This window comes from Malaya genurostris, chromosome 1 (genome assembly GCF_030247185.1).
Source record: "Malaya genurostris strain Urasoe2022 chromosome 1, Malgen_1.1, whole genome shotgun sequence".
Taxonomy (NCBI): domain Eukaryota; kingdom Metazoa; phylum Arthropoda; class Insecta; order Diptera; family Culicidae; genus Malaya; species Malaya genurostris.
This window is the reverse complement of record NC_080570.1, coordinates 155,133,330-155,160,224: the sequence shown is the minus strand read 5'-3', so window position 1 is coordinate 155,160,224 and position 26,895 is coordinate 155,133,330. Positions and strand designations below refer to the sequence as shown.

Below are 26,895 nucleotides of genomic sequence, written 5' to 3'. Positions count from 1 at the left end.
CTTTCGAATTGTTCAATAATTACTGTTTTTTAGGATTGTAAGTAAAACCAAAGATATCAAGCTCTCGCATTTTATGAATAAAACAGCGACATACATCTTTGCGAGCATGCCACTCTCTGGCAAATCCGCATCGAATCTCGTACATAAAGACTGCCCCAGAAAGTATGGACGCAACCAAAAACCGCTGCCATTTCGCAATGGTTCAGAATCTGTCAATTTTTATGACTGCGTCCTGTTTACACTCTTCTCTAACCACTTGTGCAGTTGTTTATTCGTTTTCATTAGTTTGTTTCAAAATGCGTGGACTTTCAGCTGAACAAGGTCGAAAAATTGTGTACAAATGGTGCACAGAACGCGGACTGTCACTGAGAAAGATAGCAAAAATGGAAGGAGTAAGTGCGAAATGCAATTAGGAAGTTCGATGAGGATAACACCTTTGAGGATAAACCGAAAAACGGGTCGAAAAAAGGTCCTGCTAACCCTCAGTTGGATAAACGTATACTGAAGACGTTCGAGCAAAAGAAAGAGGTTTCAGTGCGGGATGTGACCAAAAAGGTGGGCACTTCGAAGTCAAATGTTCTTCATGCTAAAGAACGTTTGAATCTTCGAACCTATAAGAAGCAGAAACAACCAAAACGTAGTCCGAAACAAGAAGCATCGATCAGGCCGATGGTTCGAAAGCTGTACAATACGATTCTTGCTAGAAATTTGAACTGCATAATCATGGACGACGAAACCTACGCGAGAAGGGCAAGTGTAAAACCAGTCCGAGACATCGATTGAAGTCGAAAAATTTCGAAACCCTTCATCACCACTGCTTCAATGAACAGCGAAATATACATCAAGGAATGTTTACAAAAACGACTTCTACCCATGATTCGAAGTGAAGTGCTTCTTGCCACTACTCTAAATCAACGGTAGAATGGAATACTACCAAAAATGTCATTTTCGTCCCAAAAGACATGAATCCACCAAATTGCCCACAACTTCGACCAATTGAGGAATTTTGGGCATTAACGAAGGCACATCATAGGAAACATGTCTCGTAAGCCGAAACCATTCAACAGTTCGAAAAAGATTGAAAAAAAGTGTCAAAACTTGTCGCCAAGAAGTCTGTACGGAATTTAATGAGGAACGTTCGCAAGAAGGTGCACCAGCCAGTCTACAATGGCTAAGTAGCAAATGTTGAGAATAATATCCCGTTGTTGTACTCTAATATTATCAGTGTTTACTTCAGCATTAAAACCTACTGTTATAAATTCTTTTTGGAGAGGTTTTTCGGAGAATCGTCATGCATCAATGTTGTGTCATATGGGAAGAGAAATCAATTTTCTTTCGATCAGGGCAAAAAGTTACCCTTTTAGTTACGTGAGCCACTAATTGTCAAAATCGCTATTATTATATATTTTTTAACAATTGGTTCATGGAATATATAAAAAAAAACAAGTTCGGAATAAAAATACAGAACACAGTTTACAATATTTATAACATGATAACATAAATTGTTATTATGACTTTCGTTGATCATTTTGCTTGAGTGTAGAGTAGAATCTTCAGCGGCCCTTACACGAGACAACATTATTATTGATTTTTTGACAATATTTTCGTCAATCCAATGAAGTTTCCATTACACGATCAAAAGTATTGTCAATGCTCCTTGTATTGCTTTAAACAAACGGGATTTATCTGCGTTAACGAAAATTGTATCCGCTGGTGTATCCAGAGCTTAACAATTTTAACGAAACAAATTCAATTAACAAAATATAGCACCAACCCTGTTCAACATTTGATTTTCGATGTATTGGAACAAATGACAGAAAACCCAGTCTGGTGATAAATCTGTCATCGCTAGAAAAACGTAAAAAATCATTCCTTTTCTGAGTGAAGTGTTTGTGTTGCGCTTAAGTTTTGCATAAATATCCTTGAAAATGGTAAGTATATTGATCAGAAAATTTCCAAATTGCTAGATTTGTTCGATTGTTGTCGTAAACAATCCAACCGGTTCGTGTTAAAGATATTTTCGGAATGAAAAAATCAATTTGCTGCACCGGGTGTCATCCGGCGTTGAAGACACACGTGAGAATGTTCGGGATCCTTCCAAATTCTTCGCACACAATTTTTTTATTAGTTATCCTGTATAACAATTCGAAAATTGTCGAATTATTCATTTTGAAATGTAACACACATCGAAAACAACTGGCAATGAAGAAAAGCCCCATTATTGTTTACCCCCTCGGTGAGGTTATGTCGTATCGATGACTAATTTTCTCTATTTTCCAGGTTTCGCTCAATCCGGTCCGTATTTTAAAGAACGAAGCAGAGGAGGAAAAGGGAGAAATCGCTCGGCTGTCGTCGTTCGTGGGAGCGATTGCCATCGGCGATCTGGTCAAAAGTACACTGGGACCCAAGGGGATGGACAAGATTTTAGTCTCTCATGGTCGTAACGCTGGTCAGATTCAGGTCACCAACGACGGGGCTACAATTCTGAAAGCCGTCGGTGTTGATAATCCCGCTGCAAAGATTCTGGTTGATATGAGTCGCGTTCAGGACGATGAGGTCGGCGACGGAACTACGTCGGTCACGGTGCTTGCGTCGGAACTGCTTCGAGAGGCGGAGAAGCTGATCGAGAAAAAGTTACATCCACAAACGATTATTGCCGGATGGAGAGCTGCGACCAAAGCTGCGAGGGACACTCTGATTGGGTCTGCTCAGGATAACTCTGCGGATGCCGAAAAGTTCCGGGAAGATCTGATGAACATTGCAAGGACCACACTGAGTTCGAAAATTTTATCGCAGCACAAGGAACACTTTACGAAACTGGCGGTCGATGCCGTACTCCGGTTGAAAGGTTCAGGTGAAATGACTGCCATTCAGTTGATCAAAAAGACCGGCGGTTGCTTGGAGGATTCCTTCCTGGACGAGGGTTTCTTGTTGGACAAAAAACCCGGTGTACATCAGCCGAAGCGTGTAGAGAATGCAAAGATTCTTATTGCGAACACTCCGATGGACACGGATAAAATAAAGGTGTTTGGTTCGAATATTAAAGTGGATTCGATGGCAAAAATTGCGGAACTTGAGGTAAGGCGATTTTTTTTTCAAACGAGTTTCAATTACAAGTATTTTTTCTATGATCGTAGGTCGCAGAAAAGGAAAAGATGAAAGACAAAGTCAACAAAATTCTCAATCACAGCTGCAACGTTTTCATCAATCGTCAGCTGATTTACAATTATCCGGAGCAGTTGTTTGCCGATGCGGGTGTAATGGCCATAGAACATGCCGACTTTGATGGCATTGAGCGTTTGGCGCTGGTCACCGGTGGGGAAATTGTATCTACATTCGATAACCCGGGCAATGTTAAACTGGGTCGTTGTGATCTGATCGAGCAGGTTATGATAGGTGAGGACACTTTGCTGCGTTTCAGCGGTGTCCCTCTGGGCGAAGCCTGCACCATTGTGATTCGTGGTGCCACGCAGCAGATTATCGATGAAGCGGAACGTTCACTGCACGATGCCTTATGTGTGCTGACAGCGACCGTTAAGGAGACTCGCATCGTTTACGGTGGAGGTTGCTCGGAAACGCTAATGGCAACGTCCGTTTTCAAACTAGCCGCTGAGACTCCTGGCAAGGAAGCAATGGCTATTGAATCGTTCGGTCGAGCGCTGTTGCAACTTCCGATCACGATTGCGGATAATGCCGGTTATGATTCCGCCCAGTTGATCTCGGAACTTCGGGCAGGACATTCGCAGGGAAAGTCCACATTGGGACTGAACATGTACGAAGGTAAAGTGGGTTGCATGAAGGAACTGGGAATCACCGAATCGTTCGCTGTCAAGAGACAGGTGCTGATGTCTGCTTCCGAAGCCGCCGAGATGATTCTGCGTGTGGACAACATTATCAAATGTGCACCAAGGAAGCGTGTGCCGGATCGTGGCTACTGCTAAGCTTGTTTTTAGTGTACTATTTCTCGTTTTTCGTGTAATCAATTAGCACATCCTTGATGAGTTACTTTTCCCGAAAAATTTGCTCGCTTTAACTTATCACACACTTACAACTACATTTACTCTGAGCCGATGAGCTGCATACTAACCTTGTTATCAACAAATAATAAAGGTTCTACATACTCACCAATTTGTAAGACTTTGATATTTGAAATGAAAGAAATTACCTAAGGGAAGTAAAAAGTGTTGAAACTTCCAATTGGAATAACTGGAAGCAGTCTACATTGCAACTAGTCCATTTACCACTGATTGTCCATCTCTAATATGAATAATGGCACTTATTACCGTTCTCACTTCCACTTTCACATTCACTTCACTTACATGTCACTTCACTCGATTTTCCCTATTACCAGTATCACTCATAGTGAAGTGATCACTGTAGTGGAAAAAACTCATTTTTTTCAACGAAATGTTGATGGCGTGATGTTCATAATGACATCAAGTTCATCCAAATAATTACTTTTGCCTTTGAAGCGACTTCCGTACTAAGGACCTAAATTCACTTCACTCGATTTTCACCGTGAAGTGATGCCGATAATAAGGGTCACAATCACTTCACATGGTTTTCACCGTGTAGTGATACCGGTAATAAGGGCCAATAAGTAAAATCCATCGGGAAACTGGAGAAAATCTAGAAAATTGAAAATTCTACGAGGTGCTTCGTGTGGCAATTCTAGTCAGTTTCGATCCTGGTTCTTATATCGAGTTTGTTCACAGCCTCGTTGCTAAGTACGAACCCAACTCAGTTTCATGAAAATATTTGTTTGAAGAAACTACCGCGGTTCAGATTTAGTTTTCTCAACCGAAAACGACATTAGTTAAGTATGGGTACCGGATGAACAGTATATTCATTCTCCATTTAAAATTGAAATCTGAAAGTGAATGTTTGATTCTGTATTTGGAACTGAATTCTGAACCTGTAAGTATATTCAGGAACTAAACTATAACACAAAAAATTAACGCATGTAACGCTATATATTATAATTTACACAAAAGTAACATGAAACGCTTTGTAACACCTCTAACATACAAGAACATATCGTTGTAACACTTCGTAGTACTTATGAAATATTAACAAGTAACGTATGTAACGCTTCGTAATACCTATAACATACAAAAATGCAACGCATGTCTGTAACCCATAATGCTCCACTTTCCGGGCGTTCCTGCTTATTCCATATAATGTTTCACTTTAAAAGTGTTCCTAATTGTTACATATAATATTCCACTTTCATGGTGTTTCTTACTTCATCATATAATGTTCCACTTTTCAGTTGTTTCTTTCCATATGATGTTTCACTATCCAAGCGTTCCTTGTTGCTTTATATTCTAATTCATTTTCCAGGCGTTACAGTTCCATATAATGTTTCATTTTCCAGGTAATTCTAGTATATAAATAAAATGTGAATCGACTTCTTAGTGCTCCACTTTTCAGGTGTTCATATTTGTTCTATACAATGTTCCACTGTCCAGGTCTTCTTTTCCATATAATGTTCCACTTTTCAAATGCTCTCAATTCTTCCAAATAATGTTCCATTTTCCACGCCTTCCTAATAGTTTCGAATAATGTTCCATTTTCCACGCGTTCCAAATAGTTTCACTTTCCAGGTGTTCCTAATTCCTCCTAATAATGTTCAAATTTCCACACGTTACTAACAGTTCCATAAATTGTTCCACTTTCCAGGTGTTCCTTATTCTTCCATATAAAAATGCATTGCTTTAGCGAAAAACGCGTTTAAAGTTTATTGTCTATAACATCGATGAATACAATCTATTTTTTCTAGGGGGTGGGTAGGGTCTAACACTTTCAAAAAATAATTTTTTTCTATGTATTTTGTTATAATAAAACGTTCGAAGAACTCTTGGGCCTGTGCGCCGAGCTCTTGCTTCTTCGCATTATATGATAAAAAAGATAAAGGCCTATAATTTCCAGAATTTTGTTCCGATAAGCTTGAACATTTGACGAAACTTTCTTGAAACATTTTCTAAAAGAAACACAAAGAAAACAATGATTTTTAAAAAGTGTTGCCAATGTTCAAGATTTATCTGCAAATGCCAGATTTTTCTTGCTTCGACAGACCCTCTAATAAACCAGATCTGTTTCCAGATTTTGCATATTTCATCAGGTTTTTGTCAAATCTAACCAGATCCTCACGGTTTTGGCCTGGACGACAGAAAGTGAGCCCTTTTTTTTTGCTCACCCGGTCAAAATTTTCTTGTGCATATTTAGACACAGATAAATTTTTAAGCAAGAGGCAGATTTTTCAAAATATAACATGTCAACTCAAAGATGCTCGAAATGTGACCACCAAAGCTGTGGCACCGTGCTTTATACCCAGCTGCATTATAATATACGAATTGTGGGAAGCAAAGCGGCGGCTAAAATTTTTGACAAGTGTGCTGCTTCTTGCACATTCTTCGCACACATATTCAGTGTTCAGGAAAGATCTGTAGAAATTTTGGTGGTTCAGTCTCCATTTCGTTCGAATAGCAAAATATCGCTTTTAAGACAGTTTATGCCCAAAGAAGTGGTATCGACGGCAAGAACAATATTCCTGATATATGTTTTGAGCAAGTAACTCTGTTATAACAAAAAGCAGACGCTCTGTGAGTCAGGTAAAAATTTTCTCAAGGAGTCTATTGAGAATAAGAAGACGGAAATAAAGCGTTCAGAATGGCACTCAACCCGCAGTACGAACAGATCGGCAACGGTTTCGTCACTCAATACTACGGGATGTTCGACAATCCTGCCACACGGGCAAACCTAGTTGCTCTCTATAATGTAAGTACCCTCAGATTAGAAACGCTTATTTGGATAGGAATCCGCAAACGAACTGCGCTACCAAACTTAACCTCACATTCTAATGTCAACTCGTTCAGTTTATCACCCTTATTTAGATATGCTTGTTGACGAGAACTTATCAAAATTCGTCGATTTTTGTACTGCGATATTGCGGATTATTGTTTCTGTTTTTATGACCTTGATCGATATTCACTTGCTTCGTAGAATAAGAAAATTCTTCCTGCCGTAGTCCAACTGCTGATTATTCGTTCTGTTCGTCTAATAGCACCACGGTGCAGAAAATTTCTTAGTTATTTACGTGAAGATGTGCGAATTAGTCGAAAGCTTCATTCGTCACACGCTGATGATTCATAGTTATTTTCAGGAATGGTTTTAGTTTTGTGGTGCTAACATACTCTTTTTTGTAGGTTGAGCATTCTTTTATGACGTTCGAAGGTCAACAAATCCAAGGAGCTGCAAAAATACAAGAAAAATTACAAGTGAGTATATTTAGTATTAAGCTGAAAACAGCTTTTAACTTGGTTACCAACATCCTAGAGCTTAACCTTCCAAAAGATAAATCGAGCAATAACAGCGATCGATTCCCAGCCAATGTTTGACGGTGGTGTCCTGATCAATGTCCTCGGTAGATTGCAAGTAAGTATTGCCGTAAATTGGATACGAACATCGCCAAAAGCGATTGTCGATGGTGTAACTCTTTGGGTTAATGTTCGTCTTTCTTTTTTCCTCTACTACTGTGTCGTGTCATTGTGTTATCGAAATTAATCTGTGTTCACGTCGAAACCAAACCTTTTCAACCTGCCGCCGGTCAGACCGATGATGATCCGCCCCACGCATACACGCAAACGTTCGTACTGAAACCAATCGAGAGCAGCTTTTTTGTTCAGCACGACGTCTTCAGATTAGCATTGCATAATATGGCATAGCGTGATTGCCACCGTGTCACCACTTTTACCGCTAGAAACCGTTGTTATCCGCAAATATTACATCCGCTGCTGGCATGCTACCGGTAACTTTTAAGACGAGTCAAATTTTTCCTCCGACGGATCCGGACTATCAAGATGCGACACCCAACGTGGATATTCGAGTAATAAGCCAATAGAATATTTAAAACAAATGTAGAGGGACGACGACAAGATGCACATTACGAAGCGTGTAAAGTAATAATAGTGGAAGAGTTTCACAAATAATTGTAATTGAGAATCTGCAGGAAAGTGCGCGTTGGAAGCGACATCAGACTATACTATCACAGCTGTTGATATATATATTTTCTTCCGGCTAAAACGCCCTTCTGTTTTGAGTCCTCATTTTGTTTTAAAAAGCATTATACCTTCACCATTTAATTAATTGTAATGCCTCTACGGTTTATGTTTGTTTCAACCAGGAACTAAATAAAATTATGAGAAAAGAAAACTGTTACAAACGCATTGCATTGTGGTGAACATGATTTTACGTTTTTGTGTGAGTTATAGATTGGCACCGCATGGCACATTGGTGTGGTTTCCAAATTCAGGTTCGACACAAAGATGACGGCTCTTACCTGCTGGCAACCTTCTTGTATGGATGTCAGTCTTGAGCAGGAAAGGAATCCATTCGAAGGTAAAATTTTTTCGATCGTGTGTCTTTCATTACTAAATTATCGCAGACAAACGACGCCGTGGAGTACTAATTTTCCATTTGCTTCCTTGTGTTTCAGTACAGCTCTGTCATTTTCGTTGCTCGGCCTACTGTTGTATATATTATTTCACCTACTTCCGTTTTATTCGTTTATGGTGTTAGATATAATTGTGTTTTTTTTTGTGTGGCACATTATCCTGACTTTCTACTTTGTTGTTTATGGTTGAACGTCACGTTTGATATTTTTTTACACACAGCGCTTACTTCTAGTAGTAATTTTATTTATTAATAGAGAGACCGAAACTGAAAAAAATGTGTTGAAACTGGCGAAAAAGCATCCTCTAGATGCAGAACCGGTAAACCTTGAAACCGTGGACGCATAATGCCGTTGAGTTGCTATGGAGATGAGAAAACTCATCGTTCATGTTGCCTTGGGAATTCGATCGGACTTAACACTCTTCCCGTCGTTCGCTGGATAGAAACATTCATATTCAGTTTGTCCCATCGACGTTTAAACATTTCACTAACGTATTTCCCTTGCCTGGTCTACAGCTGTATCAAACATACTTCTGCATATAATTCGGTACATGGCTGCTCATCGCCAGCCACTTAAGGCACGGATACTACCACGGTTACTTGTTGTAAGTCGCCCTACCTTGATCGAACCACTGCGTTCTTTTTCTTGTTCCAACCAGATCAAATTCAAGAACCATTTTCACTGAACTATCGACCGGCATCCTAATGACAAAATTGCTGTTTCAATTCGTGGTTCATACGCCGTCTCCACATTCCGTCTTCCATTTGCGCTCCGCCATAGTTGGTTTGCGGAATAACCTGTTTCATGAGCGTTTTGTAGTTGGTAAATTTCCTACGGTAGAAGATTGTCCCAGCACCCTACTAAGAAGCCATGACTGCAAAGATTAAAACAGTGAAAAAGCTTGGCCAGTAAAAACATTCATATTACAAACTAAATATTCATTCAGTACCTTTCACCATACTTTTCCACAAATTATCGATTAGAATATCGTTACTACGATAAAGAATACAGAACTAACTTGTTTGCCTTATTTTGAGCGAACTGATCGCCCACCGAACACCCGACATGTCGGCTACGATAGCATTTACTCAGACCCTGTCAGCTTGAAGGGAAATCAATTTTCAGTTCAGCAACGCCATCACACGGCATCACGTTCAACATGTCATGTCAAGTGTATGGGTGCGCAGTGCTGCTATTTTGGCGCGCACGAATTTGACATTTCTCTCCACTACTTCTATATATGCAGACTCGCCTGAGGGCGCCATGCTCGCAAAAGAGGTTGTTGCCAATGATTTGTTCGGGAAATGTAAGAGCTGGATCTCTTGTTGATATGATGTCCTTGATTTACTAGAGCGCGTTGTTTTTGTCACCGGGCTGATAATTTCTAAGTCCAAAGTACGCGCCTCTGAATTTCTCTACTGGTCACTTACCGAGATGTCAGGTAAAAAATTTAAATATTTTTATCCATTGCCTCTCCTTTATGTTTGCGCAGCTCGCTTGGTAATCGGCCATTGCCTGAGCTTCGTTGTTCCGCAGCATGGATTTAACAAAATTTGGGGTTGAAACTGGGTTAGTTTCGACTTTAACTTAAATATCTTATTCTCATTTAATTTTGATTATTGTAGCTATTTTGAAGGCGATTTTGAATAGGTTCGGTCTACGGGAAAACACTCTCCTCTAAACGCTCTCTAAACTTTGTCTGAACTCAAATAAGTTTTAGCGGGATTAGGAAAGTCTAGGAGGGATTGTGTTAAATTACCGAGCTCAAGAAAACTTAGGGGAGATTGTGAGAGATTGAGTCAATTTTTTCGGATTAGTTTATTAATTTATTTGTCTAAACTAATCCAAAGTTCAGAGTGATTTGCCCCTCAATCGAATAATAATTAGTGCTAATAAAAACTCAACGAAATAATTTCCATTGTTTGTTTCTCTCGTGTGCCTTTACAAATTGTAACACTATTGAATATATATATATATATTTCCTATTTGTTAACACAACAATACCATCGATTTTCCGTAGTGCGACGATGATCCTCCACATGCCTACTCGCAAACGTTCATCCTGAAGCCGTTGGATAATTCCTACTTCTGTGCACACGATGTATTCCGTCTAAGCATCCACAATAGTGTGTGAATCTTGCCCAGGCCAAATGTATCGTAGCCAGCAGGAACAACAGGACGAAATGCTTCAACATCAACCAACACGTTACAACTGTTCTACCTTTCTCCCGTCATAATTGGGATAGCATTCCGAGATAAAATAATATTGTAATTAATTACCGATTCGATAAAGAGAAAAACTTGCTTAATTTAGAAACTAACACTGAATAAAAACATTTTTTGCTTATTGGTATAAAACTAGAATTTTTAGTTTCATTTAATTCCACCAAACCCATTAAAGCACTGTGATTCTGTGTTTCGATTGAGTTGATATATATTTCGATCGATGGTACAATTTTCATTCTGTAGTTTGATCGATTTCGGTTTGGTTTTTCCTACCAAACAATCACTCGATCGATATGTAGAAAGAAAAATTTTACATGCGAACAAAATACAGAATTGGGGTGAAAACCTCTAGTTCCCGTCAAGTTCCAACAGGAACAATATTCGAATATGTTGTAGAAATTCAATAGATTTTCCCAGAATCCAATACAATCCGAAAAATAACTAATTTATTCACGATAAATTACTGTAAGGACGAATCTTACAAAAGTAAAAAAAATCGAGGTTCTCTCTCATACCAATAAATGCTTCAAAATCCTACAATTTGGCCTAAAATTTTCGGGTTCTACAAAAATCTCAATCTTAGTAATACAAAGAACTATGTCATACTAAGCAGCTCTCAAAGTTAATCAATAGCATTCTAAGCAGTCCATTTTTAAGTAATTATCCACACTTGAAAGTTCTAAGCTGCTTCTAGAATACATTGTTCAGCTTCTATGCAGCGAGAAAGTTCACGCGGAACTTGATCTGTACTTTCAAGTTCTCAAAAGTTCCGCGTGTACTTTTAAGCAGCAAGAAAGTGGACTTTTTAAGTAATTGTGGAACTTCTGGTTGCTTGGGATACTCCGGCAAAAGAACGCGCTTTACCGAGATGTCAGCATATTACTCTAACGATTTTCGGAAAAGAGTATGTGGATTACTGAATGATCAGTAAAATGTTGTGATGCCGATCTAATTCGGCAATTCATTAAGCTGCCCTTACACGAGACAATATTATTGTCAATACAAGGAGTATTGACAATACTTTTGATCGTGTAATGGAAACTTCATTGGATTGACGAAAATATTGTCAAAAAAATCAAAACTGCTCATCAATCCAACAATACTTTCTCTCCAGAGAGAAACTGTTAAATATGTGCAATAATCTCTTATCTCTATATTTTAATATTCATTTGCAATATTTGAAGCTCCAAACGCTTGATTTTCTCGAAAAATGCGGACTCCAGTTACCAAGTCAATTGGATTGACGGTATTGACAATACTTTGGATTGACAATAATATTGTCACGTGTAAGGGCTGCTTTATGCCGAGCTTGAGAAGCGGTTTTAAGTATGAGTGTAATTAGGTTTTGCATGAATAAAAAAACAAGAAATCCAGCCCTGAATGAACATCATATTACAGCTATTAGGTTTTACACGAACATGACATAACCAAGACCCTGTCAGCTTGAAGCGATCTCAATCTTTAGTTCAGAAACGCCATCGCACGGCATTACATTCAACATACCATGTCAATTGTATTAGTGCGCAGTGCTGCTGTTTTGGCGCGTACGAATTTGACATTTCTCTCCGCTACTTCTATGTACGAGATTCGATGCGGACTCCCAAGATTTATTGGAGTGGCCATGCCCCCCTCCAATATTTTTGCAACTGGAATATGCTAGAAATATTTTATGATATAACACTTTTTTCTTAAACTAATTTACTACAATGTGAATTTTGCTATACTTGACCACTTTCGAATATTGGTAATTACTGGAATAGCAGGAAAAATGTTTGTGATTTTTACTTAGTTGCTTTTTATAAAACTTCTCCGTTTTCCCCTCCCCCTCACCCAATATTTTTACTGGCCGCCCCTGCATACAGGGCAATCTTTTTACTTCTTTGCACTGTGGAACACGTTTTTAACAGGCAACAGAATGAACACATAAACAAACCTTTGCAAAACCTAATACGAGCATATGAAGAATCGATTGTGAAACTTGTTCGGAAAAAGTTCATAATCAGTCGTGCTGCTATTACGCAAATTTTTCTTTCGATCAAATTTCAAATGGAACGATAAAAGATACGATTGTCGAACTTATTGAAATTACTCACTGCAGAAAATCAACATTTTTTATAGAAAGTGTTTTCCTTCATAAATTTTATATTTCTGAGTGGACTAAGAAATCCAGCACGCTCTTTTTCTTTTTCAAAAGATTAGTGCATTTAAAGTGTGTCGTCATATGACATGTGCGAATGTCATCACATTTCAATCTTAAGTGTGGACATGTTGATATCGAATGCTTTCAACATAAGACTAAAGTGTTCAACGTTTTGACAAAGATTCTGTCTCATAACCGGTCAGTTTGATGAGCCATCGTATTGATGTCCCTAACTGCAAATTACCAGGTTGATTATATATTTGACACTCAACTATTCGCATAAGTTTCAAATCAAAACCACAAGCTTTCAATCGATATTAAAAATCGATTTTTATCAGTGTAAATTATATGGCAATTCGACCGTCCTACGACAAAAGGGCCTAACTGCAAATGAGAGCCTCTCTTTGTTTACTTTCTCTTTTGATTATTACGGAGCCATTATTGCAAATTCTCTAAAGTTTACAATATAAATCGAAAGCTTGTAGTTTTACCTTGAAAGTTTTGCGAAGAGTAAAGCGTCAAATATAAAATCAGTTCGGTAAAACGTGAAAGAAAAAGTAAACAAAGAGAAACTGTCATTTGCAGTTAGGCCCTTTTGTCGTGGGACGGTCGAATTGCGCGGTAATACTAAGTCACAGACTAACAGACAGGACACTCAAATTGTTTTTTAAATCATTTCAATGGTCATTTCGAATATTCCTTTAGTTGGGACAGTACTCGCTTATGTCATGATGGCGCCACGTTACCCTATTAAAATCATCTAGTCTGTGTTTATATTTTTCATGTACCAACAGAGTTGCCATTCATACAGAATTATCTGTAATGTACTGATTTGTGTATTTCTAAAAAGTGTCCCGGTCTCCCCTATATTATGAAACCACTCCCGAACTTTTTTTTCTGGGTACGCGTCTGAATTCGATAGATGTGATTCTCACCGAAGTAGTCAGCTTCAAAAACCTCGGCAAATTTACATGCAATTCTGCCACCTGGCTGCTGTGATTTTGACACTTATTATTTCGCTATTATGCGGTGATTCCGTCGCGTTTTATGCCCCGCTGAAAACCACAATATGTTCGAAATGATCGATTAAAGAACCTAGTTTGCATCCTGTCTGTTAGTCTGTGCCAACATGATACCAGGGAAACTCTGGGGTACTTTTCAATCTCGAAGAGGGTTACGACAAGGTGGTGGTCTATAGTACATGCATGCTGTTCAGCGTTGCGTTAGGAGGTATGATGAGAAAAGCTGGGATAGACACGATCTTCAGAAAGTTCGTTCAGCTTCTTTACTTCGCCGACGGCATTGACATAATTGCACAAAACTTAAAACATATGAAACTATTATTTTCATGTTTAATTTATTCTTCAAATTATGTAGATAAATAAAAAGACATCCCATTCAAATGGAAAATGTTCACAAAATTAATTTATTACTATTATACTTCTGCGATAAATGATACGACATTGTGGTCGTGGTCTTTCAAAAGTAAGCTGGTTCTAAATCCTTGGCCACATACATCACGATGGTGCAGTGTGACTAAGCGTGTGCTTTTTTAGATAATACGTAGTTGTAAAATCTTTTCCACATACGGTGCATTTAAACTTCTCGTTCGTATGAATGCGTTTGTGTCTCACGAAGCTTGTTCTATCATTCATGCCTTTACCACACACTTCACACTTGTATGTGTACTCACTTTTGTGAATAAACATGTGTCTATATAGGTAATACTTAACCGCGAAATCTTTTCCACATACGGTGCATATGAACGGTCGCTCGCTTGTGTGAATCTGTAGGTGTACAGAAAGATTTACTTTACGATGAAAGTCTTTTCCACATACAGTGCATTTGTACGGTCGCTCTCCTGTATGACTGTTTTCATGTTCTTTCAAGCGTAATCTGGTCATGAATCCTTTGCCACAAACATCACACTTATGCTCGTAACCTTCTGTATGGAAATTCATGTGTCTTCTAAGTTCATAGTTAGTGTTATAATCTTTATCGCAAATGGTGCATTTAACCTTCCCGTTCCTATGAATGCGTTTGTGTTCCGCGAAGCTAGCAGCATTACGAAAGTTTTTGCCACATTCTTCGCACTTATATTCAAACACACTTTGCACACTTTGGTGATTAGACATGTGTTTAGTTAAGTAACCCTTATTGGCATATTCTTTTCCACATACAGTGCATTTGAACGGTCGCTCTCCTGTATGAAGGCGTTCATGATCTTCCAAGAGGGCTCTGGTTACAAATCCTTTGCCACAAACGTCACACTTATGATTATAATCATCCGTGTGAGTGCGCATGTGTCTGGATAGGTAACCCATAATTACGAAATCTTTTCCACATACGGTGCATTTGAACGGTCGCTCGCTTGTGTGACGTCGCATGTGATCCGAAAGTGCTTTTTTACTATGAAAGTCCTTTCCGCATACAGTGCATTTGTAAGGCCGTTCACCTGTGTGACTATTTTCGTGGTCTTTCAAAAGTGATTTGGAGATAAATCCTCTGTCGCACACATCGCACTTATGCAACTTATGCACGTAATTATTTACATGCATTTTCATGTGTATGCTAAAATAACACTTATTAGAGTAATCTTTCTCGCATATGGTGCATTTGAAATTCTCGTTCGAATGAATGCGTTGGTGGCTCTCGAAACTAGTACCATTATGAAAGTATTTGCCACAATCTTCGCACTTATATTTGTACACACTTTGGTGAATAGACATGTGTTGAGTTAAGTAACGCTTAATGGCAAATTCTTTTCCACATACAGTGCATTTAAACGGTCGCTCGCTTGTGTGAAGTCGAATGTGTCCTAAAAGTTTTGTTTTGCTATTAAAGTCCTTTCCGCATACAGTGCATTTGTAAGGCCGTTCACCTGTGTGAATATTTTTGTGAACTTTCAAACGGGATTTGGAAATAAATCCTTTGCCACACACATCGCACTTATGCTCGTAATCATTCGCATGAATTTTCATGTGTGTGATAAGATTATACTTAGTGGAAAAATCTTTCTCGCATATGGTGCATTTGAACTTCTCGTTTGAATGAATGCGTTTGTGTCTCGCGAGGGTAGAACCCACATTAAAGCCTTTGCCACACACTTCGCATTTATATTTGTACTCACTTTGGTGAATATACATGTGATTAGTTAGATAACCCTTAATAGGAAATTCTTTCCCGCATACAATGCATTTGTACGAACCCTGGCTCGTGTGAATGTGCATGTGTCGAGTAAGCATCTGTTTAGACCAGAAGTTTTTTTCGCATGCAGTGCAATTGTACGGACGCTCGCCAGTGTGAATATTTGTGTGGTCCTTTAACCGCTGATAACACTGGAATTCTTTGCCACACACATTACACATAAATTGCTGGTTATCAGTATGAACGATCATGTGCTTGTTCAGGGCTTTCTTCATTGAAAATTGTCCCCCGCAAATTTCGCAACTATAAACCTGTTCACCTTTAGGTACTATACCGTCTTTATGAAGATCACTTTTCTGTGTGAACTCTTCATCACAAATCTGATATTCGAGCTTTATTGGAATATCGGTTGTTGGAGCGGACGATGGGGAAAGGGCTGCCGGGCTGTTTTCGGGCTCTTCCTCTTTTAATATCCCATCTCGTTGAAGGAAAAAATCCATTTTACTAAAACTAAAAATGGTTAATACTTAAACTACTACAATCAAGATCAGCAACTATGACAGACCATGATAACAATTAACTCACCTTCTTGTGATTAAAATTTTTATTCAATATACACGAGAAACATTCGCTTTTCTCTCTAAGGCTGGGCAGCGTCTCACGAATTATTTTAACTTTTAGTTAAAATTTGACAGTCGAGCATGTATTTGGTTATTTTTGACAGTTCGACAGTTATTTTGCGACACTGAAAAAAATATTTTCCGTTAGTTTCTGACACTCAATAAATTCTAATTTTTTATTGAATTTATCGAAATCCAGTAATTCATTGACAGATGACTGTCTATTGGATAATTTGTTCAGACCCCCAATGAAAATACACACTTAGAAAATTTCGCAGAATTTGGTAATTTTTTACCGAATTTTCAACAGCTGAACGTTCTGTAATCAGTTCGGTAATCAAATTGATTACCGATCGTTCGTTAATTGCTGAACTGTCAAACAACTACCGTAAAATGTAAACCAAATGGATCTAACTGATTGTTCGGTAATTGGTTGTTTGTTTGTTTTCCTTTGGTTAAAATTCTTTTATTTTCGGATTTCAAAAAACAACACATGTTCACAAAAATGCATGAAGAAAATCGAATTTTTAATTTAATTCCAACCTGTTGTGGCTATGGTTTTATTCCACCTTCCAAAACACTGCTCAATCCGTCGTATCCACTAGAATTGTGTAGGCCGCAAGTGGACAAATGATACAAAATTATTTTATGTCTATAAGTAAACAAAAAGCTTTCAGTGGTTCTAATCACAGACTAACAGACATGACAGTATGAGTAAATTCTTATAAAAATAATTTTTCGTGATGCACTAGTTCCACCTATATTGTACTGCGCGAACTATTTACTATCGGTACACCCCTTGTGTTATGTAAAAGTTAATTTACTAGTTGGTTCCCCCTCGTTTGTCAACACCGATCAGCTGCTTGCAGGGATGCCTGATTTCATCATAATATTTGGAAATGAATCGTCACAGTAAATTATTATATTACGTTAATAATATATTAAACTTTTTAGCGATGTTGGAAGGTAACCATTTATTTTTCTCAACATTGTTCATCTAGACTATTTTTTATTGTGTTGGTAATTTTCACCCGAAATTAAGTGGCGGCAGATCAGAAGCAAGTAAATATTGCCACTAAACGGGTTCGATTTTGTATTGCGTTGAAGGATGAGAGGTAGGCACAATTTTGTATATAGTTTTGGCAATATGTATTAAATCTGTATCCTGCATGAAATTCGCATACAAATGCAAATACATATCAATACATTACAGGTAATTCTGTATAAATGGCAACTCTGTTGGTAAATGAAAAAAATAAACACAGTCTAGATGACAGACAGGATATTTTTGATAGGGTAACGTGGCGCCATCATGACACATGTGAGTACTGTCCCAAATAAAGGAATATTCGAAATGACAGTTAAAATGATTGAAGAATCTAATTTGAGTGTCCTGTCTGTTAGTCTGTGGTTCTAATGTTTCGAAAACTTTAGCACCTGTACCTCAATCCATTCGATGGATTCTTCAAGATTTTTTTCGTTTGGTTAATAAAAAGACACTTACTGAACACTTTATTAACTGTTTGCAGTTAGTTTTCACGACAATCAGTATTTACAGAAGTTCGGTTACTATAAGGTAGCGCTTCGCCGTGGTCACGGGAGTTCGCTGCCTATCCCAGGGTTTCATGCACTTTACCCAAAATTGTGAGAAAACGGGGAAGAAAACGGAAATTCCAAGAACATACGATTCAAGATAAATAATTTTTCTATCGATTCGTATATAAATTGTGCCTGATAAACGTTTTTATCAAAAGATTTCGTGCGAGTTATAAAAATAAATAGCAGCCCTTACACGAGACAATATTATTGTCAATACAAGGAGTATTGACAATACTTTTGATCGTGTAGTGGAAACTTCATCGGATTGACGAAAATATTGTCAAAAAATCAAAACTGCTCATCAATCCGACAATACTTTCTCTCCAGAGAGGAAATTGTCAAATATGTGCAATGAACTCATGTCTCACACTCAGGCAAAAAATATATGGAATTTCATAATGATTTCGTATGGTTTTTAGCCACAAGAATATCGTAAGCGAATCATAAGGCCGCCTTATGAAATCACGAAAATTGGAATTCCAATAAAACGCCTTATGAAATTCATACGAACTTTTTAGGAATATTGTGCGAAATTTCTATAACAAACATAACTTCTCTCATATATTGTGGAGTTCATATGTTGTTCGTATGAAAACTATTATAGTGATAGATGAGATGTATGTTGCAGAGGTATATTGTTCATATTAATCTTATGAAATTATGATTTTGGTGATTTTTGATGCATCATAAGATTTGCCTTATGATTTTTACTACTCAATTTGCTTGAGTGCAATATTTCCTTGTTCATTTGCAATATTTGAAGCTCCAAACACTTGATTTTCTCGAAAAATGCGGACTCAAACTACCAAGTCAATTGGATTGACGGTATTGACAATACTTTGGATTGACAATAATATTGTCACGTGTAAGGGCTGCTAATGAGTTTTTCCTTATTTTTTCGCACGCACACAATGTCCACGCATGCATTGGGGTGTGCAAAATGTCGCATGCGGTAGACGCCAACAACATTTCTTTTGTTTTCGTTGTTTGTTCTCTCTGCGTAAACGTTGAATATAGATGAGTAGAAAATGTAAGTAAGTGTTACTACTTTGTAAAATAATGTCTATTCATGTTTCAGGTGAACCAGAAATCAGTAATGATTTTCATCGCTACTAGCTTTGACGCTTTGTTGAAAACGTAGCACATCCCTACATATGCGAGTTGTTTATAGCGAGAAAAGGAAAAAAGAAAACAAAATGTTTAACAAAACTCGCACGAAATCTCGCGAAAAAAAAGCTTTCTAACTAATATTTTTCGCCAAATGCATAGTAAAATCATTTACCTACAATCGTATGTTTTTGATTTTTCGTGAATCGGCTTAGTATTGAAGAAATTTGCAATTTAGGGTGAAATTTCGGCGACAAAGCAAGAGGAAACAGTGAGTTGTCTCGCTTCGACCTGACCACGGGAAGCGCTACCATAAGATTATTTTACCATACGGACGGTAGGGTTTTACCGTACTCCGCGACTATTCAGATTTACCGTATGAATTGTATATCTATTTACAGAGTTCGTTTATGAAAACTTGCGTAAAACTGATCGTCCGGTAAAAATTTGCATAATTTTTGTAAAATGACGCTCATGTAGGTAATTTCTATTGATTACCGAAAGTTTTCGTCAAAGAAAATACCGAACAACGGAATGGAATCTTAGTATGTACTGAATATCGAAAGAAAAATTTGGTGTGATAATGACATTTCAAATTTCGGTAATGTTTTTTTTGGAATTTACTGAAATCAGGTAATTCATTGACATTTGGTTGTGAGTTGGATAACTTATACAGATCGATCAGTGAATACAATGTTTCAGAATTCAAAACCGAAAAATTAAACACTGAACATCACAAAGCGAACTTGGCCTATCAGTGTATGGGGGAAAGCACTTCCCAAAGGAAACTCGAATGTACCAAAAGAACATGTCGCTAAGAGAACCATTTCGTAGAGTGTCTCTCTAGAAAAACATCAACGCCATTGAGATTGAGCGATTGAGAGTAGGAACTGCTAGTACTTTTCGGATGCAAAAAAATATAGTCTTCACAAATCTTCAATTCAGCATTTATTTTCGCTTTTCACTGAGCATATGGGGGTGCGCATGACTAATTCTAGTAATGAAAGATTTTTAAAACAAATCATTTAAAATAATTCAAAAAATAAAATAAAAATAAAAGTAAAACTATCACATTCGATTCACGAGAGAAATGGTTCCGTTTTCGTTTCAGAACTCGAAAATCGAACATAACCATGTTGGGTGGTTCAAGCTCTGGTAGGAATCTAACGGATATTAACCTAATTCATCGACATTCCTCACGGGGAAGCCGCAATAGACTCACTGCTGAAAAGCTAGGATGAGAATCCTTAATCTCACCGAGTCGCCAGTATCAACCGGGAACGAAGTACTTGTGCAGTATCTTTAAATCAAATTGAACAAAAGAGTATTTTTTGTTGCAAAATCGAACGTATTTTTCACATCTAAGCTTATACTTAGCGCTACGTTCGCGTTACTATCTAGCGCGTAATGACGATAGTTATTGATGTTCGCTTTTATCAGCCTATATGGTAAATGATAATAAATAGGTGTGGGATTTGAAGCTGCTGCTGCTACTTTGAATGTTTTCAAATTCTAACTTGTATCATCTGCCTGCGTGTGTATGATCTAATAAATAGTCAAGGGCTTGTCAGCCTCACTAGGATATAATGTGTGTTTGTGTGTTGTGTACCTATTAGATAACTTACTTTCGATACCTGAACGGGCGGAACGAACGAAAAGCGACACTCCGGAGCGAACGCATCGCCTGAGCTCGGTTAAAATGCTTGGCCGGTCGAAAACCAGCCAGCGAAAATCCATTGATAAGTGGTCCCATCAGACGACCAGTGCTGTTATTGTTGTTATCGTTAGCGGCATCGTCTCCGAAAGCACCATCACCCGCACCCGAACCAGCAATATTGAGAGCCGAGCTGTTGCAATGGCCGTGACTAGAGCCTCTGGTTTTGAGCATGACGGTCACCATCAGAAGGACAACCAATGACTAGACGAGAGAGAGAAAAAAACATATTTTGTTATCCCTATTCGTGATCCAACATGGAAAAACGTGTCACTTACCAACACCACAATGATTAGCCCCGTGTAGAACTGCATCCGTGTTGTATTGGATGCAAACTCAATCTTTTCAGCCTCGGCAATCAGCCGTCGGATCGGTTCGTAATGTGGATGAAGCGCCAGCGCCTGCTTCAGATGCAGTATCGAATCAGATAGCTGTCCGTATGCCTTGAAGATTTCACCCAGAGTAAAGTACTGTCGCCACGCACTGCGTTCCGGTGGGTGTACCTCCAGAGATCTGAAAACGAACAAACAAAACTGTATCTCCGTTTCGGATCGAATCAATCAGTGTACAACCAACCGTTTGGTAAGACTAATGGCATCGTCCAGATATTGCAAATTAAACAGCACCCGGGCTAGATTCAGCAGTGTGTCTGCATTAGTGGGAGAAATGGACAATGCTCGGCGAAAACACTCGATTGCATGACCGGCGTTTCCCTTGATGCGCCAAAAATTACCGATTTGATTCCACAGATAAATGGTGTGCGGTTGTTCCTTCATGGCCCGACGTAGCCGTCTTTCCAACGCGTCAATGTTGAAATGCTCTAGCGATTGTCCCGCTTTTCGTTTAAGAAACAAATAGGCAACTTCTGGTTCTGGCGCTGGGTTGTGCTCGTAGCGCTGTGCTACACCCACCAGATCATCGTAGTGGGTAAAATTTACCGGTTTACCACAGGTTAGCAAGTCCAGCTGGTCGGAGGCTTTTGTATCTTCCTTGTGCAGATCCCGGGAGGAGCTACTGCGGAACCCTGTTTCACTAGCAGTGCTTGCGTTTTTTGCCGATTTACTGTAGGAAGTTAGAGGACTAACCATTGGACTGTGAAATGTTTACAAAAAAAAGGTGAATTGTAGGACATCAGGTAGGTCGGTTACAATTTTGCTACGTACTTCTCCTCGAGCCGCCGCAATAATTCTTCCGTTGTGCCTTCGCCCCTATTCCAAGTGTTATGTCGATAGTTGGCTGCAGTCGCCGTTATTATAGCGAACGTTGACTCTTCCTCTTCGTCGGATTCATCCGGATGAAGTAACTGGCCTCGCTCACCCGTCAATTCTTCCACGGGATAGCCTCCGAAGGAATCATCCTACGGAACAAACATCGTCAATATTTCGCAAAAAAAAAACTAATTACATACGTTTCAACTTACTCTTCCAGCACCACCGGAAACGGGAACGCTCACAATCTTTCCCTGTTCCGAGTTTAGTTTCCACAGCGTGGAGGTACGCGTATTCGTCGTGATAATCTGAAGGCAGAATACGTAAACAAACACGTAGTAGATGGCCTGCCTGCGCTCCTGAGCTCGGACCGCCGTAGATCTACTCATTGTTTGACGAAGCACGCAAAATTCTGTTTCAGTTTAATATTGCCAAATTCTACAGCCTCTTTATTCGATGGAACATTGCAGATGATTGCTAAGCTTCCCTAGTCAGCTATCGTCAGCGTCATACGATATTATTCGCGATCCGACCTTACGAAAACACTTAGATCCGCCGGAAAACCGGGATATATCTGGTCGATTATTATGGGCACACAATATGTTTAATACTTTGCGTAATACAATGCGATATTTGGATACCGAACTCAATTCTTTTTCACACAAAAATGTACAAATTTTCTTGCAGCTGGCTGGGTAATAACATGGGTGCAAAAATTCTAGTCTGATTTTTTGGCAATGTTTGACATGTGCGTGCGCGAGATCGAAACCCTGGTGGTAAAGTTCAATCGAGTCGTCACTCAATAATATGATGCTGTCAGACAGGAGATGAATTTCGATACTATCCAATAGGGGTGATTCTTATGTTTTATTTAGGACTAGTATTATGGGAATTATATTAGACTTCCTGACAGCTCATTTGCTATCACAAATGCTAAGTCGTGATTTAGAAGTATATTTGATTTCTTCACTCAAAAAAATAATCACATCATGGGTACGTGAAACATATGAACATGAATATTTTCCACCCTACTATTCACGTAGATTTTAATGCACAGGCGTATTGACGCGTATAGTATATGTGTTTCATATTGAACGGCTTAAAGCAAAAATCGGATAAGTGCAACTTAGTTTGGAAAACCCGTTTAAGTATTTTTGAATGCAAAAATCGGATAAAAACAGTGAGATCAAAAACCGGACATGGATTTTGCAATGCAAGAATCGTTTATAAACGTTTATAATCGTTTATCTTTTCTGCAAGAATCGGACAAAATAACTTTGAATGCAAAAACCAGACATAAACTTAGCCGGCTCTTTCAAAACAAAAATATTTATCCGGTTTTTGCATTTAAAGTTTTTACCGACTGTCGCTGTGGACGAAGCATGGTTTGCTTGTTTGTTAAGGGAAACTTGATCTATGCTGCGTTCCCACAGCGGCAGTTTGTAAAAATTGTGAATGCAAAAACCGGATAAAATCCATGTCCGGTTTTTGCTCTCATTGTTTTTATCCGATTTTTGCATTTAAAAATACTTCAACGGGTTTTCCAAACTAAGTTGCACTTATCTAATTTTTGCTTTCAGCCGTTCATATATAAATCACATTAACCTACCAATTCATATCATATTTAACCAGGAAATTGAATTATTTATTTCAAATATTGGTTCAAATCACATGGAGATTTTCTTAGATTTTCATATAAATCAATAGGGTTCTTACCATGAAAAATAAAACATTTATTCCGCACATATAAGATCAATGGTTGAAGACAACCACCAGCAACAGATAACAACGTGGGTGTGAGTTATTCATCTCTACCGCATCATCTCCAAGCGCGTTTGCAAAGTGAATCCATGAATCGAAATAATAGCAAGTTTATAAGATACTTAAGCAGTCCGGTTTAACCACGTGTTTGGTCTAGCTTCTGTCTCCTTTAATGATTTTTGAGTTTCAGGGCGGGCCCTGAAAATGTTTCCATGAATGCATTTTTGTTTATTAATTATAAACGTTTAAAAGAAATAATTGAGCATACTTCTGCTGTTGAATTTTTTGCGTTTTTTTTTATCCTCTCCTGTCTTCAAATGAAAAGGTACAAATCGCTTTATTAAAGAATGTTTAGATTGTTAATTTACACAGAAAAAAAAAAGTTTTCAGAGGAAAATTCATTATTCGCTCAAGTCTCAGGCATAGGAGATAGTAATAAATTGTTGTCAACTTTTTTTACCTCAACGTATTCATCGCCATATAACACGATGTAACATTAGTGAAACCATCTGTCTTTTTCCATTTGGAAAATATAAACTAAAAAAAATCTAGTTATTATTATTCATTACCATTCCTACAGTTTGACTTACGCCACAAATTCTCATTCTTGCTTTGATGGGAAAACACGAAATATCTCCTTTAGAGTGCCTTAAACCAGAGTGATGACAGCTGTTCGTTTGGAATGACAGCTTTGTTCCAAACGAGCAAACGACCTGTCAAATATAGTACAAAGCGAATGAAACTGTCAACATTTCGGATTAAACGTCTTGAGTTGTTGCCAGCATTACGGATGAGATGTCGTCACTCTGGTTAAAGGCACTCTAATCTCCATCATGTTGAACGCAAAATCGAACCCATTGTTGACGTATTACCGGATCTTTTGGAAAACAGAAAAAAGTTTGAATAGTTTTTGGTGCAGATTCCTTTCATCAATGTATCTCTACTAACATCAACAAACAATATGATTAATATGTTTATTTAATTGCGAAATACGATGATGGCGTCATGTTTCCAGGTATAGTTAAATTTTTTTTCAATTTCTGGAATTCAATACCCTTCGAAATACACCCAACATTCGACAATCTGTTAATGATCATGAGCTGATTAGTAAGAAACTATTAACGATTTCTCTAACGTGGATATGAGGATTTAAAAAGTGAGAGGGCCACTTCATATATTTTCTTGAACTTACGTACTGATCACGAAGATAGATTAAAATGTATTGAATCCCAGTAATATCAGTGCGCTTTGATAATATTAAATTTGGATTGGAACAATAAGCTTAAGACAGGAATGTCATATTTCAATTGTTGTTGTTGATAACGTTTCAAAATGGACAGGTTTAATGATTAAGATTACGCGTAGGAAAGAGAACAATATAGTTTTTTTCTGTTTCTCAAAAAAAATCCAGAAACTAGCTTATAAAGGAGATTTCAGGAGAATATGAGAATAAAGTTATATCAAACGAGTAGCTCTCTAACTAAAAATCGGAATTAATTCAAATAATACAAGGTAGTGGTGCTGACCGTACTTTGGATCTGATTGAATTTACTTAAGGGCTGAGCCGATGATTAAAAGATAAGCGACTTACGTAGGTGGTATGGATGAAACAAGGAGGGATGATAAGATAGCTGAGCTATTTATTGGGAAATTGGATTACGATGAACAAACGATGGAGCGGCACTAGAGAGATGAGAGATAAGGAAACGGCTGTACCACATCGAATGTCATTTTCCGATGACGAATGAGACTAACATTGATAAAGCTGTGCCTTAAAAACGATCGGAGTTGTTCAAACGAATTGTTTCAGGTGACCGAATAATCATTTACGGTTATTCTCGATGGTTGCTGTCATCAAAATATTTTCTTTGTGACTGGCTAAACGAATAACTTTTATACCCTACACTGATAGCCTGAAAATTGAACAACGAGAGGGTTATGACTCATATTGTAGGTTGGAGTGTTTCCTTTGTAGTATTGTGGTTTGCAGCGGAGTTTAGCATGCGACAGAATCGCCGCAGAACAGCGAAATAATGAGTGTCAGAAAAGCAGCATGCCAGGTTTTCATATGTGTATGTAAATTCGTCAATTTCTTTTGTAAGCTGTAATTGTTCCGGGTTGGCAGTTCAATTAATAGGACGTTGGTCTTACAATCCAGTTGTCGTATGATCGAGCCCCGGCCTAGGAAGGATTCTTAGTGTCTGTCTAGCCTAGTGTTAGTACTAGCCATGTAATAGCTCTGTACGCTAAGAACCGGCTGCAAAGTCTGTTGAAACGGAAAGGTCAAATTCCACAAAAGAAGTGGCAGTGATGATACTTTGGCTTGATCGACCACAACCTGACAAACCAAATATTTTTTGAGTAACTTGATCTTTTTTGTCGTCCTGAAAAGCTCCAGCAGATACGATTTTTTTTCTCTATTATCACACAGGGAAACTTCGTCAAATATTCGCAATTAAACTTGCTTCATACTTCGTCGGTGCTCTTTTCTGAAATATTTGCTTCATCTTCGCGTTCTTCTGGTGGTTCCTGAGATCCTTTTTAATTCCGCTTTCATCCTGCCTGGCAGTTGTCAAACGTTTTACGAAGGATTTGAGAACGCTATAAACAGTGCATGCAAGCATAAATCAAATAAACATAGATTTCCTATTATACGGAGACACTAACAGCGCTTCTAGTGAGAAACGGTTGTACTTTTTTCCATTAGCTACTGTGGTTGTGTTAAATGCTTAGGCAACTTTGTACATGCATTTTAGGAGCATTTACGCACCCATTTTACACCAGACGGCGCTTTTGGTGTAACGGGTTGTTCAACTGCAGTACTATTACACTGGGGAATCTAGGTTTACTTAATTTATGATGCAATGAAACGAAGCTTTTTTGAAACTTTTCTTACTAATTGATCAGGATTTTCATTG

General features: G+C 38.2%; 4 protein-coding genes and 1 long non-coding RNA gene across 7 annotated transcripts; 2 read left to right on the top strand and 3 right to left on the bottom strand.

The window, feature by feature from the left end:
• Positions 1-1,802: 1,802 nt before the first annotated feature.
• LOC131426290 (T-complex protein 1 subunit beta) lies at positions 1,803-4,128 on the top strand. The gene is made up of 3 exons (XM_058588909.1): positions 1,803-1,931; positions 2,281-3,078; positions 3,138-4,128. The coding sequence occupies exons 1-3, from the start codon at positions 1,929-1,931 to the stop codon at positions 3,939-3,941; spliced, it is 1,605 nt and encodes a 534-aa protein (XP_058444892.1). The 5' UTR covers positions 1,803-1,928; the 3' UTR covers positions 3,942-4,128.
• A 2,272-nt stretch (positions 4,129-6,400) lies between these two features.
• Positions 6,401-10,819, top strand: LOC131426287 (probable nuclear transport factor 2). Of its 2 annotated transcripts, XR_009229066.1 has the most exons (5): positions 6,402-6,780; positions 7,209-7,280; positions 7,339-7,437; positions 7,614-8,400; positions 10,476-10,819. XR_009229066.1 is itself a non-coding variant. In XM_058588908.1 (4 exons), exons 1-4 carry the CDS (start codon positions 6,673-6,675, stop codon positions 10,587-10,589), a joined length of 393 nt encoding a protein of 130 aa, XP_058444891.1. In that variant the 5' UTR covers positions 6,401-6,672; the 3' UTR covers positions 10,590-10,819. The 2 variants fall into 2 exon arrangements, 1 of the variants encoding a protein (XP_058444891.1); XM_058588908.1 differs by lacking the exon at positions 7,614-8,400 and having other exon boundaries at positions 6,401-6,780.
• Positions 7,780-8,585, bottom strand: LOC131426289 (uncharacterized). Its single transcript, XR_009229067.1, has 2 exons — positions 8,342-8,585; positions 7,780-8,188 (listed from the first exon to the last, which is right to left on the bottom strand). It is a non-coding gene; the product is annotated as an uncharacterized LOC131426289 (long non-coding RNA).
• Positions 10,820-14,203: 3,384 nt separating the features above from the next.
• LOC131426286 (zinc finger protein 845-like) lies at positions 14,204-16,664 on the bottom strand. 2 transcript variants are annotated; one of them, XM_058588906.1, is made up of 2 exons: positions 16,554-16,664; positions 14,204-16,478 (listed from the first exon to the last, which is right to left on the bottom strand). In XM_058588906.1, the coding sequence occupies exon 2, from the start codon at positions 16,466-16,468 to the stop codon at positions 14,339-14,341; it is 2,130 nt and encodes a 709-aa protein (XP_058444889.1). In that variant the 5' UTR covers positions 16,469-16,478; positions 16,554-16,664; the 3' UTR covers positions 14,204-14,338. The 2 variants fall into 2 exon arrangements, with proteins under 2 accessions (XP_058444889.1, XP_058444890.1); XM_058588907.1 differs by having other exon boundaries at positions 14,204-16,472; positions 16,554-16,660.
• A 3,565-nt stretch (positions 16,665-20,229) lies between these two features.
• Positions 20,230-22,955, bottom strand: LOC131426285 (uncharacterized). Its single transcript, XM_058588905.1, has 5 exons — positions 22,429-22,955; positions 22,172-22,365; positions 21,585-22,100; positions 21,287-21,521; positions 20,230-21,212 (listed from the first exon to the last, which is right to left on the bottom strand). Exons 1-5 carry the CDS (start codon positions 22,603-22,605, stop codon positions 20,916-20,918), a joined length of 1,419 nt encoding a protein of 472 aa, XP_058444888.1. The 5' UTR covers positions 22,606-22,955; the 3' UTR covers positions 20,230-20,915.
• Between the last annotated feature and the right edge of the window lie 3,940 nt (positions 22,956-26,895).